General features: G+C 37.7%; 1 protein-coding gene across 10 annotated transcripts in view; it reads right to left on the reverse strand.

The window, feature by feature from the left end:
* Positions 1 to 12,760, reverse strand: part of REC114 (REC114 meiotic recombination protein) — a 171,019-nt gene that overhangs the window by 16,851 nt on the left and 141,408 nt on the right. For 5 of the 10 annotated variants that reach the window (XM_084968862.1, XM_084968856.1, XM_001928745.6 and 2 more), the window contains exon 3: positions 10,155 to 10,238. The exons of 3 other annotated variants lie outside the window; for them this stretch is intronic. In XM_084968862.1, the coding sequence (XP_084824988.1) occupies positions 10,155 to 10,187 (33 nt within the window). In that variant the 5' untranslated portion in view covers positions 10,188 to 10,238. Of the gene's footprint in view, positions 1 to 9,812; positions 10,003 to 10,154; positions 10,239 to 12,760 lie in introns of those variants that run through there. 2 more of the 10 variants (XM_084968863.1, XM_084968860.1) reach the window with 2 other exon arrangements.

A 12,760-nucleotide genomic window follows, 5' to 3' on the forward strand; every position in this document is an offset into this window, starting at 1 on the left:
ATAAATAAAAAGAAAGAAAGAAACTTATAGGTCCTTACAGTAGGTAGGACTTAACACAATCTACTTATTTTGGCCGGAGAAAAGAAATGTACTCTTTATTATAGAATTTAGGTTACACTAAATTTATGTCAAAGGAATGAAAGTTTTATTTCAAAATACTTCTCCTATTTGTCAACTTAAACAATGATGTTTGTTATGTAATACTTGGTAAACTAAAAGTTATCCAAGTTAAGAAACACTGAGAATATGCACCCTTTGTCAGATAAGGCAAAAAGAAGAATATGTTGGCTCACTATTAACATATCAAGTCAATAGGTCAAAGGATAAAAAAAAATCATGGTCTTGATAGGTGTTAAAATTCAATATGTAATCCTGATGTAAATATTAGTAAATAAAGTACAAATGATAGAATATCTCCCCTACAGGGTAAAGAATGTCCAACCAACAGCCATAAATAATTCTTAATGTCTAAACACTACTTCCCATTCAGATGATCAAGATATCAAGGATGGCTGTACAACTACATAATTATGGTGTTCTGGAAGGTCTAGATAATTTAGTAAGGTGAGAAAAGCAGAAAGTGTAAACTATGGGAATAAATTATATGGTTTGTAAATTTCAAATTTATTTCCTAGAAATTAAAAAAATTACAATAAATTATCGGAACTAATAAAAGTTTAGTAAGGAAGTTAAATTTAAAACAACTCAGGGTTAGATGAGATTAAGATGGCATAGTAGAAGGACTGGAGCTCACCTTCTCTCATAAAAGCAACAAAATTACAATCAACTGATGAACAATCTTCAACCAGACAGACTGCAAACTATCAAAGATAACCTACTCCAGAAGACAAAGAGAAGGCCGCATCAAGACAGCAGGAGGGACTATTACATGATATAAGCAACCCCATACCCATTGGGTGGGCAGCCCACAGACGGAAAAGTGACTGTATCACAGAGACTCACCTGTGGGAGTGAGAGTTCTTAGTCCCACATCAGTCCCCACACTTGGTGATCTGGCTTTGGGAGAGAGAGCCCCCAGAGCATTTGGCATTGAAGACCAGTGGGGCTTGTGTGAAAGAGCTCCATGGGACTGGGGTAGACAGAGACCCCATTCTTGAAAGGTGCACACAAGCTTTCATGTGCACTGGGTCCCAGGGCAAAGCAGAGATTCCACAGGAATCTGAGTCAGACCTGACTGCAGTTCTTGGAGGATCTCCTGGGAAATAAAGGAGTGACTGTAGCTCATTATGGGGGAAGGACATTGGAGGCAAAGGTCTCTGGAATAATCATCAGTGTCTGTTCCTCTAGAGGTGGCCATTTTTGAAAAATCTGGCCCCACCCATCAGCACTGAGAAGTCCCAGGTCAAACAATAATCCAGGTGGGATCACAGCCCCACTCATCAGCAAACAGGCTGCCTAAAGAAACCCAGGCACACAGCCTCTCTAATATCACCCAGAGACAAAGCACCACCCACCAGAGGGATAAGAATCAGCTCCACCTACCAGTGGACAGGCACCAGTCTTTCCCCCTATACCAACTTTGGCCACAAGGGGGGGGCGAACATCAGAAGCAAGAGAGGCTACAGTATTGTCTGCAAAAACGAGACCACACCAAAAATCTATACAAAATGAAAAGGCAGAGAATTATGACTCAGATAAAGGAGCCAGAAGAAAAGCTCAGAAAAACAGCTAAGTGATCTGGAGAGTATCACCCTCCATGTAAAAGACTTTAGACTGATGATAGTGAAGATGACTCAAGATATTGGAAATAAACCAGAGGCAAAGATTGATAATTTACAAGAAACACTGAGCAAAGAAATACAAGATTTAATGATTAAGCAAGCAGAGATTCAAAATACAGTAACAAAAATTTCATTAGAAGCAACCAACAGTAGAATACAGGAGGCAGAAGAATGAATTAGCAAGGAGGAAGACAGTCTAGTGGAAATCACTGATGTGGAACAGAAAAGAGAAAAAAAATTGAAAAGAAATGAATACAGTCTCAGAGACTTCTTGGACCACATTAAATGCACCAACATCCATATTATAGGGATGCCAGAAGGAGAAAAGAGAGAGAGAAAGGGCCAGAAAAAAAAATTGAAGATATAATAGCTGAAAACTTCCCTAATGTGGGAAAGGAATCACTCACCCAAATCCAGGAAGCACGAGTACCATATAAAATAAACCCAAGGAGGAACACCCTGAGACACATATTAATCAAAATGATCAAAAATTAAAGACAAAGAATTTTTTTTTTTTTTGTCTTTTTAGGGCTGCACCCACAGCATATGGAGATTCCCCAGGCTAGGGGTCAAATCGGAGCTGTAGCTGCTGGCCTACACCACAGTCAGAGAAATGCCAGATTTGAGCTGTGTCTGTGACCTACACCACAGCTCACAGCAACACCAGATCCTTAACTGACTGAGACCAGGAATTGAACCTGCACCCTCATGGGTGCTAGTCAGATTCATTTCCACTGAGACACGATGGGAACTCCAACAAAGAGAAAATACTGAAAGCAGCTAGAGAAAAGAAACAAATAACATACAAGGGAACCCTGATAAGGTTATCAGCAGATTTTTCAGCAGAAACTCTGCAGGCCAGAAGGCAGTGACATGATAAAGTGATAAAAGGAAAAAAACTCCAATGAAGATTACTCTACCCAATAAGGCTCTCATTCAGATCTGAAGGAGAAATCAAAAGCTTTATAGACAAGCAAAAGCTAAGAGAATTCAGCATCACTAAACCAGCTTTATGACAAATACTAAAGGAACTTCTCTAGGTGGAAAAGAAAAGGCCACAACTAGAAACAAAAATATTACAAATGACAAGGCTCACCAATAAAGGCATACATACAGTAAAGGTAGGAAATCATCCACATGCAAGTATGCTACCAAAATCAGAAATCATGAGAACAGGAGGGTACAGATGCAGGACACTGGAAAATATATATATATATATATATATATATATATATATATATATATATATATATATATATATTCCTGTATTGAAACATCAGAAGTAACTGCAAACCAAAAATCTACAATAGATACACACACAAATACAAAAAAGCAACTAAATACAATAAAGATAGTCATCAAACCACGAGAGGAAAAGAAGAAAAGAAAAAAATTCCAACAAAAACAAACCCAAAACAGTTAATAAAATGGCAATGAGAATATACATATCGATAATTACCTTAAATGTAAATGGACTAAATGCCCCAACCAAAAGACACAGACTGGCTGAATGGATACAAAAACAAGACCAATATATATGCTATCTTCAAGAGACCCACTTCAGTTCTAGGGACACATTAAAAATTGAAAATGAGAGGATGGATGATAATATTCCATGCAAATGGGAATCAAAAGAAAGCTGGAGTAGCAATACTCGTATCAGACAAAACAGACCTTAAAGAATATTATAAGAGAGAAAGGAGATTATATAATGATCAAAGGATCAATCCAAGAATAAGATATAACAATTGCAAATATATATGCACCCAACATAGGATCACCTCGATATATAAGGCAACTGCTAACAACCTTAAAAGAAGAAATTGACAAAAGAGGACTTTAAAACCCACTTACAGCAATGGAGAGATCATCCAGACAGAAAGTCAATAAGGAAACACAGGCCCTGAATGAAGCATTAGACCAGATGGACTTAATAGATATTTATAGGACATTTCATCCAAAAGCAACAGAATACACATTCTTCTCAAGTGCACATGGAACATTCTCTAAGACAGATCACATCCTGGGCTACAAATCAAACCTCAGTAACTTTAAGAAAATTGAAATCATATCAAGCATCTTTTCCGACCACAACGCTATATAACTGGAAACTAACAACAAGAAAAAAACTGCAAAAAGCACAAACACGTGGAGACTAAACAACATGCTACTAAACAACCAATGGATCACTGAAGAAATCAAAGAGGAAATTAAAAAATACCTAGAAGCAAATGACAACAAAGACACAACAATCCAAAATCTATGGGGTTGCAGTAAAAGTAATCCCAAAAGAGAAGTTTATAGCAATACAAGCCTACCTCAGGAAACAAGAAAAAGCTCAACCCCCCCCCCCCAAAAAAAACCTAATTTTACACCTAAAGCAACTAGAGAGAGAACAGACAAGACCTAAGTTAGCAGAAGGAAAGACATAATAAAGATCAGAGGAGAAATAAAACAGAAATGAAGAAAACCATAGGAAAGATCAATGAAACTAAAAGCTGGTTCTTTGAAATTATTAACAAAATTGATAAACTCTTAGACTCATCAAGAAAAAGAGGACTCAAATCAATAAAATTAGAAGTGAAAAAGGAGACGTTACTACAGACACCACAGAAATACAAAGGATCATAAGAGACTACTACAAGCAACTATATGCCAATAACATGGACAACTGAGAAGAAATGGACCAATTATTAGAAAAGTACAAAGTTCCAGGACTAAACCAAGATGAAATAGAAAAGATGTATGGACCAATCACAAGTACTGAAATTGAAACTGTGATTGTAGAACTTCCAACAAACAAAAGTCCAGGACAAGATGGCTTCACAGGCGAATTCTATCAAACATTTAGAGAAGAGTTAACACCTATCCTTATGAAACTATTCCAAAAAATTGCAGAGGAAGGAACACTCCCAAACTCATTCTATGTGGCCACCATCACCCTGATACCAATATCACTGATAAACATAGATGCAAAAATCCTCAATAAGATACTAGCAAACCAAATCAAGCAATGCATTAAAAGGATTGTACATCGTGATCAAGTGGGATTTATTCCATGGATACAAGGATTCTTCAATATCTGCAAATCAATCAGTGTGATATACCACATTAACAAACTGAAGAATAAAAACCATATGATCCTCTCAATAGATGCAGAAAAAGCCTTTGACGAAATCCACCACCCATTTCTGATTAAAAAAAAAAAAAAAACCCTTCAGAAAGTGGGCATAGAGCAAACCTACCTCAACATAATAAAGGACATATATGACAAACCCACAGCTAACATCATTAAGTAATTCCCGCTGAGATCAGGAACAAGACAAAGATGTCCGTTCTCGCCACTACTCTTCAACATAGTTCTGGAAGTCCTAGCCACAGCAATCAGAGAAGTAAAAGAAATAAAAGGAATCCAAATTGGAAAGGAAGAAATAAAACTATCCCTATTTGCAGATGACATGATCCTATACCTGGAAAATCCTAAAGACGCTACCAGAAAACTATTTAAGCTCATCAATGAATTTGGCAAAGTTGCAGGATACAAAATTAATACATAGAAATCAACGGCATTTCTATATAATAACGATGAAAGATCAGAAAGAGAAATTAGGGAAGCAATCCCATTTACTACTGCATTCAAAAGAATAAAATACCTAGGAGTAAACCTTCCCAAAGAGATAAAATACCTGTACTCTGAAAACTAGAAGACACTGATGAAAGAAATCAAAGATGACACAAACAGATGGAAAGACATACCATGCTCTTGGATTGTAAGAATCAACATTATCAAAATGACTATACTACCCAAAGCAATCTACAGATTCAATGCAATCCCTATCACACTACCAAGGACATTTTTCACAGAACTAGAACAAAATATTTTAAAGTTTGTTTGGAAGCACAAAGACCCAGAATAGCCAAAGCCATCCTGAGAGAGAGAGAGAAAAAAAAAAAAAATGAAGCTGGAGGAATCAGGCTCCCTCACTTCAGATTTTACTACAAAACTACAGTCATCAAAACTGTGTGGTACTGGCACAAAAACAAATATAGATCAGTGGAACAGGATAGAGCACAGAAAACCCACATACCTACAGTCAACTAATCTATAGCAAAGGAGGCAAGAATATACAGTGGAGAAAGGACAGTCTCTTCAATAAGCAGTGCTGGTAAAAACTGGACAGCTACATGGAAAAGAATGAAATTAGAACACATCCTAACACCATACACAAAAATAAACTCAAAATGGATTAAAGGCCAAAATATAAAACTGAATACTATAAAACTCTTAGAGGAAAACAGAGGCTGAACACTCTCCAACCACAGCAGTATCTTCTCATATCCACCTCCTAGAGTGACGACAATAAAAACAAACAGGACCTAGTTAAACTTGAAAGTTTCTGCACAGCAAAGGAAACCCTAAACAAAATGAAAAGACAACCTACAGAATGGGAAAAAATATTTGCAAATGAAGTGACTGACAAGGGATTAAGCTCCAAAATTTATAAACACCTCCTACTGATCAATACCAAAAAACACAAACAACCCCATCAAAAAACGGGCAGGAGAGCTAAACAGTTCTCCAAAGAAGATATACAGGTGGCCAAAAAACACATGAAAAGATGTTCAACATCACTCATTATTAGAGAAATACAAATCAAAACTACTCTGAGGTATCACCATACACTGGCCAGAATGGCTGTCATCAAAATGTCTACAAACAACAAATGCTGGAGAGGGTGTGGAGAAAAGGGAACCCTCTTACACTGTTGGTGGGAATGTAAATTAGTGCAACCACTATGGAAAACAGTGTGGAGATTCCTCAGAAAACTAAAAATAGAACTACCATTTGATCCAGCAATCCCACTCTTGGGCATCTATCCAGAGAAAACCGTGACTCAAAAAGACACATGTACTCCAATGTTCACTGCAGCACTATACACAACAGCCAAGATGTGGAAACAACCTAAATGTCCATCGACAGAGGAGTGGATAAAGAAGATGTGGTATGTATACACAATGGAATATTACTCAGACATTAAAAGGAAAAAAATCATGGCATTTGCAGCAACATGGATGGACCTAGAAATTATCATGCTAAGTGAAGTTAGTGAGACACCAACCTCATATGCTATCACTTAACTGTGGAATCTAAAAATGATATAATGAACTTCTTTGCAGAACAAATACTGATTCACAGACTTTGAAAAACTTATGAGTTCCAAAGGAGACAAGTTGGGGGTGAGAGGATGGGCTGGGGGTTTGGGATGGAAATGCTATAAAATTGGGTTGTGAAGATCGTTGTACAACTATAAATGTAATAAAACTCACTGAGTTAAAAAAATTTTTTTTAATTTAAAAATCCAGGAGTTTCCTGGTGGCTTAATGGGTTAAGGATCCAGCATTGTCACTACTTTGGTGTGGGTTCAATCCCTAGGCTGGGAACTTAGGCATGCTGTGGGTGCAGCCAAAAAATAAATGAAAGAATTAAGAAAATATCCAGTGAACAACAAGAAATATCTTTGGGATAAATATTAATCACAACAATAGGCAAAAACTTAAAGAATTTTAAATCTACATATTAAGTGTATGATATATACCCAAATATATAAAATTATGTAACTACACAAAAACATATTTTTTTCTGTATAACATGTAATTTATACATGCATTTAACATGTAATGTCCATACACATAGTGTCTAAAGACTTAAGAGGAAAATTAGGCAAAAGCAGTAGACAGGTGATTCACATAAGAAATAGAGCTAGCTAAAAAATACACACAAAAAAGTTCATCTTGGAGTTCCCGTCATGGCGCAGTGGTTAACGAATCCGACTAGGAACCATGAGGTTGCGGGTTCGGTCCCTGCCCTGCTCAGTGGGTTAACGATCTGGCGTTGCTGTGAGCTGTGGTGTAGGTTGCAGACGCGGCTTGGATCCCGTGTTGCTGTGGCTCTGGTGTAGGCCGGGGGCTACAGCTCTGATTCGACCCCTAGCCTGGGAACCTCCATATGCCGTGGGAGCGTCCCAAAGAAATAGCAAAAAGGCAAAAAGGCAAAAAAAAAAAAAAATTTCATCTCATTAGTTACCAAAGAAATGCAAATTTAAGGAAGATGTTCATTTTTTCTTATCAAATTGGAAACTAGCTTTTAATTAAATGTCTATCACCCTGTTGGGGAGGATTTGGATAAATGAGCATTTTTACACGGTGTTAGCACTACAGAAACAGGGACAACCCATCTGAAGGGCACATTTACAAAATAAACATTCATACTTCTAGTACTTCTAAGAACCCTATAAATAAATCCTTATGAAAATCAAAACAGGAGTTCCCGTCGTGGCGCAGTGGTTAACGAATCCGACTAGGAACCATGAGGTTGCGGGTTCGGTCCCTGCCCTTGCTCAGTGGGTTAACGATCCGGCGTTGCCGTGAGCTGTGGTGTAGGTTGCAGACGCGGCTTGGATCCCGTGTTGCTGTGGCTCTGGCGTAGGCCGGTGGCTCCAGCTCCGATTCAACCCCTAGCCTGGGAACCTCCATATGCCGCGGGAGCGGCCCAAAGAAATAGCAAAAAGACCAAAAAAAAACCCACAAAAAACAAAAAAAAAAACATTTCTATAGTAGTGAAAAACTGGGAACTAGTTAACTTATGGTACATCTGAACAATAAAAATCCAAAAAACGTTTTTCAAGACTAAGAAATGACTTGGTCCAGATACAACATCACATGACAAAAGCAGGATACAAAGCACTCTGTATACCACAATCCCAAATTCATAAATTATCTACATGGCAGACACTGTTCATTGCCATGAGTGCACACCAAAGGGTGGACAAGCTAACACTCATTTTGCTAATCTTGGCAGGCTGGGATGGTTACATTACACTGTTCTGGTCCATGAGACAGCTGCAGATATCTAGGGATTGTGGGAGGTTGGAGAGTTTATGCTTTCCTTATGAAAGGGACTGATAAAGCGGCTCTCCTATCAATGAAAATGACAGAGCTGAAGTAGCCATTTTGAAAATGGGAGGGAGAGGCCAAGGGAATTGCAAAGGCACTTACTTGCACATGGTGGAGATGCTGAGCCAATGCTAGCAACCGCCTGCTTCTGGATTGCCTACCCAGTGAAAAAAATAACCCTGAATTTTGGGGGGCCACATTATACCCGGATTTTCCATCACATACATTTGAACACTATCCTAACTGATACTATATATGTGTCTAGTAAAAACTTCAAAATGTTAATAATGATTATTTTTGAGTGGTCAAATTATTTGACTTTGATTTTTCTCCTTACAGTTAGTTAAAAATTTTAATAACATATAATCAGGAAAACACTAAAACTCAAATATCAGACATATAGCATGGTGCAACTTTTTAAAAAACACAGACATTCATTCAGCCTGACACAGTCCTGGACTGAGAGTCAGAAAACCAATGGGTGGCCTGGCCTGGCTTTTTGTTGTTTTTGTTGTTGTTGCTTTTTAGGGCTGCACCCAAGACGTGGAGGTTCCCATGCTTCCTTATTAACATACTCAATAAAAAGATCTAGCAGCAGGACTAATAACCACCTTAATCTGGGCATACTGATAGCATAAATGACATAAGATACCTGAAACAACTGAAATGTGATGTGAAAATATCTGAGATTTCTACTGGTGCAGATCTAATACTACCATGGTCTGATGCCAATATTCATAATTGAAGGAAGTGATAAATTTCAGAGGTCAGTGGAAATCCATGCAGTTCAGAGACCCTGTGAATTCTCTGATGACCCTTTGGAGGGTCTAATAAAGACTCTTCTATTAGATGTTCCTGGAGACCACTCTCAACTCTTACTCTATGAGCCCATTAAAATTAGGATCTTTTACCTAAATTTCAATACTCAGTGAATGTTAACAGATGGGCTTTTATCATTATTTCTGAAAGAAAATAATCCAGGTGATTCGTCTCCATGTTTCTTTGATGAGGATCATTCTTTACATTTAATATAGCTAGAAAGCAAGAGAAATTTATTTTTTCATATTAAAGATAAATGATGAAAAGACATTCAGGGAAGCATTCAAAAATACACACCTTTTTAACATCTAAATAGCAAGACAAGCAATGATGTAACTCCACCTCCTTCCAGTCTGGGCTGGGGCATGGAGAGTAACTGCACAGCTCTGTCAGACCCGTACCGTCAGATCAACCAAAGCTGTGGCTCTTCAACATCCTCTTACTAGCTATTCTTCTTCCCCTCCACAGTCCTTGTTTTATGTTCTGCCTATGATGCAAAAACCTTTCTTAAGCATACGTATTCTTCCCAGTACCATTTAACCTACTAGAGAAGCTTCCACATCTACTCCCATATACCCTTAAAAGATGAAAAGGGTCTGATCAGTTGCTTAAAAACAGGTGGCCCACATAGCATCTTGCCTTTATCGTTGTCCCAAACAACAGACAATCCATGCGTCTTACAATCTTCAACCAGTTCTTGCTACCAACGAGTGAAAACCCTTCCTGAAACAAAATAATTAAACAGAATTAGCAACAGGAGCAAAAAGGGACACGAAGAAGAGCTGTGGCACAGCTGCTTTCTACTAGAAAGCTGTATCTTTATTCTGTAACTTAAGTACAACAGAAATGACTCAATGTCACCCTTCCAAAGAGGCCCAGTGTCCCAGTGCTCTTCCTGCATCATGATCAACATTAACATTCTCAGCATTCATTTCTTGTCTTAACCTTTTCATATTGAAATGCAATCAAATATTAAAGGCAGTAAATGTCCATAGTCATATTTGCTATTAAAATACATTTCTACGCCTCTAGATCTGCCAAAGTGTGAGTTTATAATCCCTGAGAGCCAAGAGTTTTCATTATACCAATATATGAAGTTATCTGCCATATCCCAACTATATAGGCAGAGTCATAAGAATCTTATTTCCAGATTCTTATGAATGGAAAAACTGAAGCAATTTGCTTTTGGATGCTCAATGTTTAGTTCTTCATTTCAATCTGAAAAAAACAAAAAAGGCACAGAGGGCAGCAGAGGGCACACAATTCTCAAAAGAAGGACAACAGCTGGATCCTAAAGGTGGAAAGATAAACTTTTTCTGCAGCTTATTAAAAGTAAATAGAATGGGCTATCTAATGATTATGGCTGCTCATAAATGCCCTTACAGTGTCAGAAGATTTCCTCAGTTAAGCAGCCCTTCAAGTTAGAATGTGTTTAGCAGTTAGTAGAACTGCTCCAGGGAACTGATAAGCTGACAGTATGCAAAACTATGCAACTGCCCTCTGCCTTGTAACATTAGTCCACCACAGCCAGAGGAGGCTGCTGGAGAGATCAGAGATGTCTACAGCTCTTTAAAAAAAACAGCTGTTTTGTAACCCTCACAAAATCTCCCTTCCTACATCTGAATATGCTGAAAGCTGCAACTTCCTCAGAAATGTTTAGTCTAGGGAAACTGCAGTCCAGAAAAATATCAAAAACTTGACATTTTTTCACTAAAAAAAACAGTCCATTCTAAAATGCTGATTCTAAGAGCTTTATCATCGATAGGTTATTTTTGTTAATGGAAAAAGAAGTTAGGCAAACCATTTGTGATTTCTTCTTAAAACTCTCTCAGCATTAGCAAAAAGAAACATTTTCCTTATTATATTCCCAACATGTAGATACTATGGTTTTAAATGACAGTATATGGGGAGACTGTACACGTACACACACACATACACACAATGCTAGTAGGACTGCAAACTGCCACAATTCTTATGGAGGCAATAAGGCAATATCAAAATTATGAATGCTTTTATTCTTTAACACAGCAACCTCAGTAGTAGGGATTCATTTCACAGATCAATCTGTACAAATATGAAGCAACACATGGACAAGGTTAAGCATGTCTGTATTCTTAATGGTAAAAATTGGAAACAACACAAGTATACATCAACTGTGGACTGGTTAAATAAAGTATGATACTGTATGCAACGGAATACCATACAACTATCAGTGCAGTCCAGCAGAAGTATAATTTGAACCACATATTCTTTTTCTTTTTCTTTTTTTTGCTTTTTAGGGCCACACCTGCAGCAAATGGACATTCTCAGGCTAGGGGTTGAATCTGAGCTGCTGCTGCCAGCCACAGCCACAGCCCCACAGCAACTTGGGATCTGAGCTGCATCTGTGACCTACACTTCAGCTCATGGCAACACCAGATCCTTAACCCACTGAGCAAGGCCAGGGATTGAAGCCGTGTCCTCATGAATGCTAGTCAGATTCTTTTCCACTGAGCCACAATGGGAACTCCGTAGTAACCACATTTTAAAAGCAAAAATAAATTGGTAAAATTTTAATATTTAACTTAATATATCAAAACATTATTATTTCAACATATAAACACTGTAAAACTTTTTTTTTTTTTTTTTTGCTTGTTAGGGCTACACCCACGGCATATGGAAGTTCTGAAGCTAGGGGTAAAATCAGAGCTACAGCTGCTGGCCTATGCCACAGCCACAGCAATGCCAGATCCAAGCTGCATCTGTGACCTATAGCACAGGTCATCAGAATGCCAGATCCCTGACCCACTGAGCAAAGACAGGGATTGAACCTGCATCCTCATGGATACTAGTTGGATTCTCTTCCACTGCGCTATAATGGGAACTCCTTGTAAAACATTTTTAAGATAGTTATATTTTAACTAGTTATAATTTAAGATAATATAGTTATATTTTAACCAGTTATAATTTAAGATAGTATTTTTTTTTGTACTAAGTCTTTGAAATCTAGTGTGTGATTCACACTTATACCACATCTCAATTTGGATGCTATGTTCTAAACGGTTAAAATGAAATGTAATCCTACTAAAACAACACAGTTGAGTTTAATGGGAAAATATTTTACATAGCTTCCATTTTTATACCTAAATTTTAAAAAATCTAAGGTTAAAGGAAATTTAAGATCCCATATTTCAGCTGCACCAGCCACATTTCAAGTGCTCTGAGCCACATTTGGCTTGTAGCTACCTTCTCAGACAATGTAGTTC

Source organism: Sus scrofa, chromosome 7 (genome assembly GCF_054392235.1).
Source record: "Sus scrofa isolate SSC_HxYL_T2T_F1_AM1 chromosome 7, Sscrofa_HxYL_maternal_Yorkshire_Landrace_v2.0, whole genome shotgun sequence".
Lineage (NCBI taxonomy): Eukaryota > Metazoa > Chordata > Mammalia > Artiodactyla > Suidae > Sus > Sus scrofa.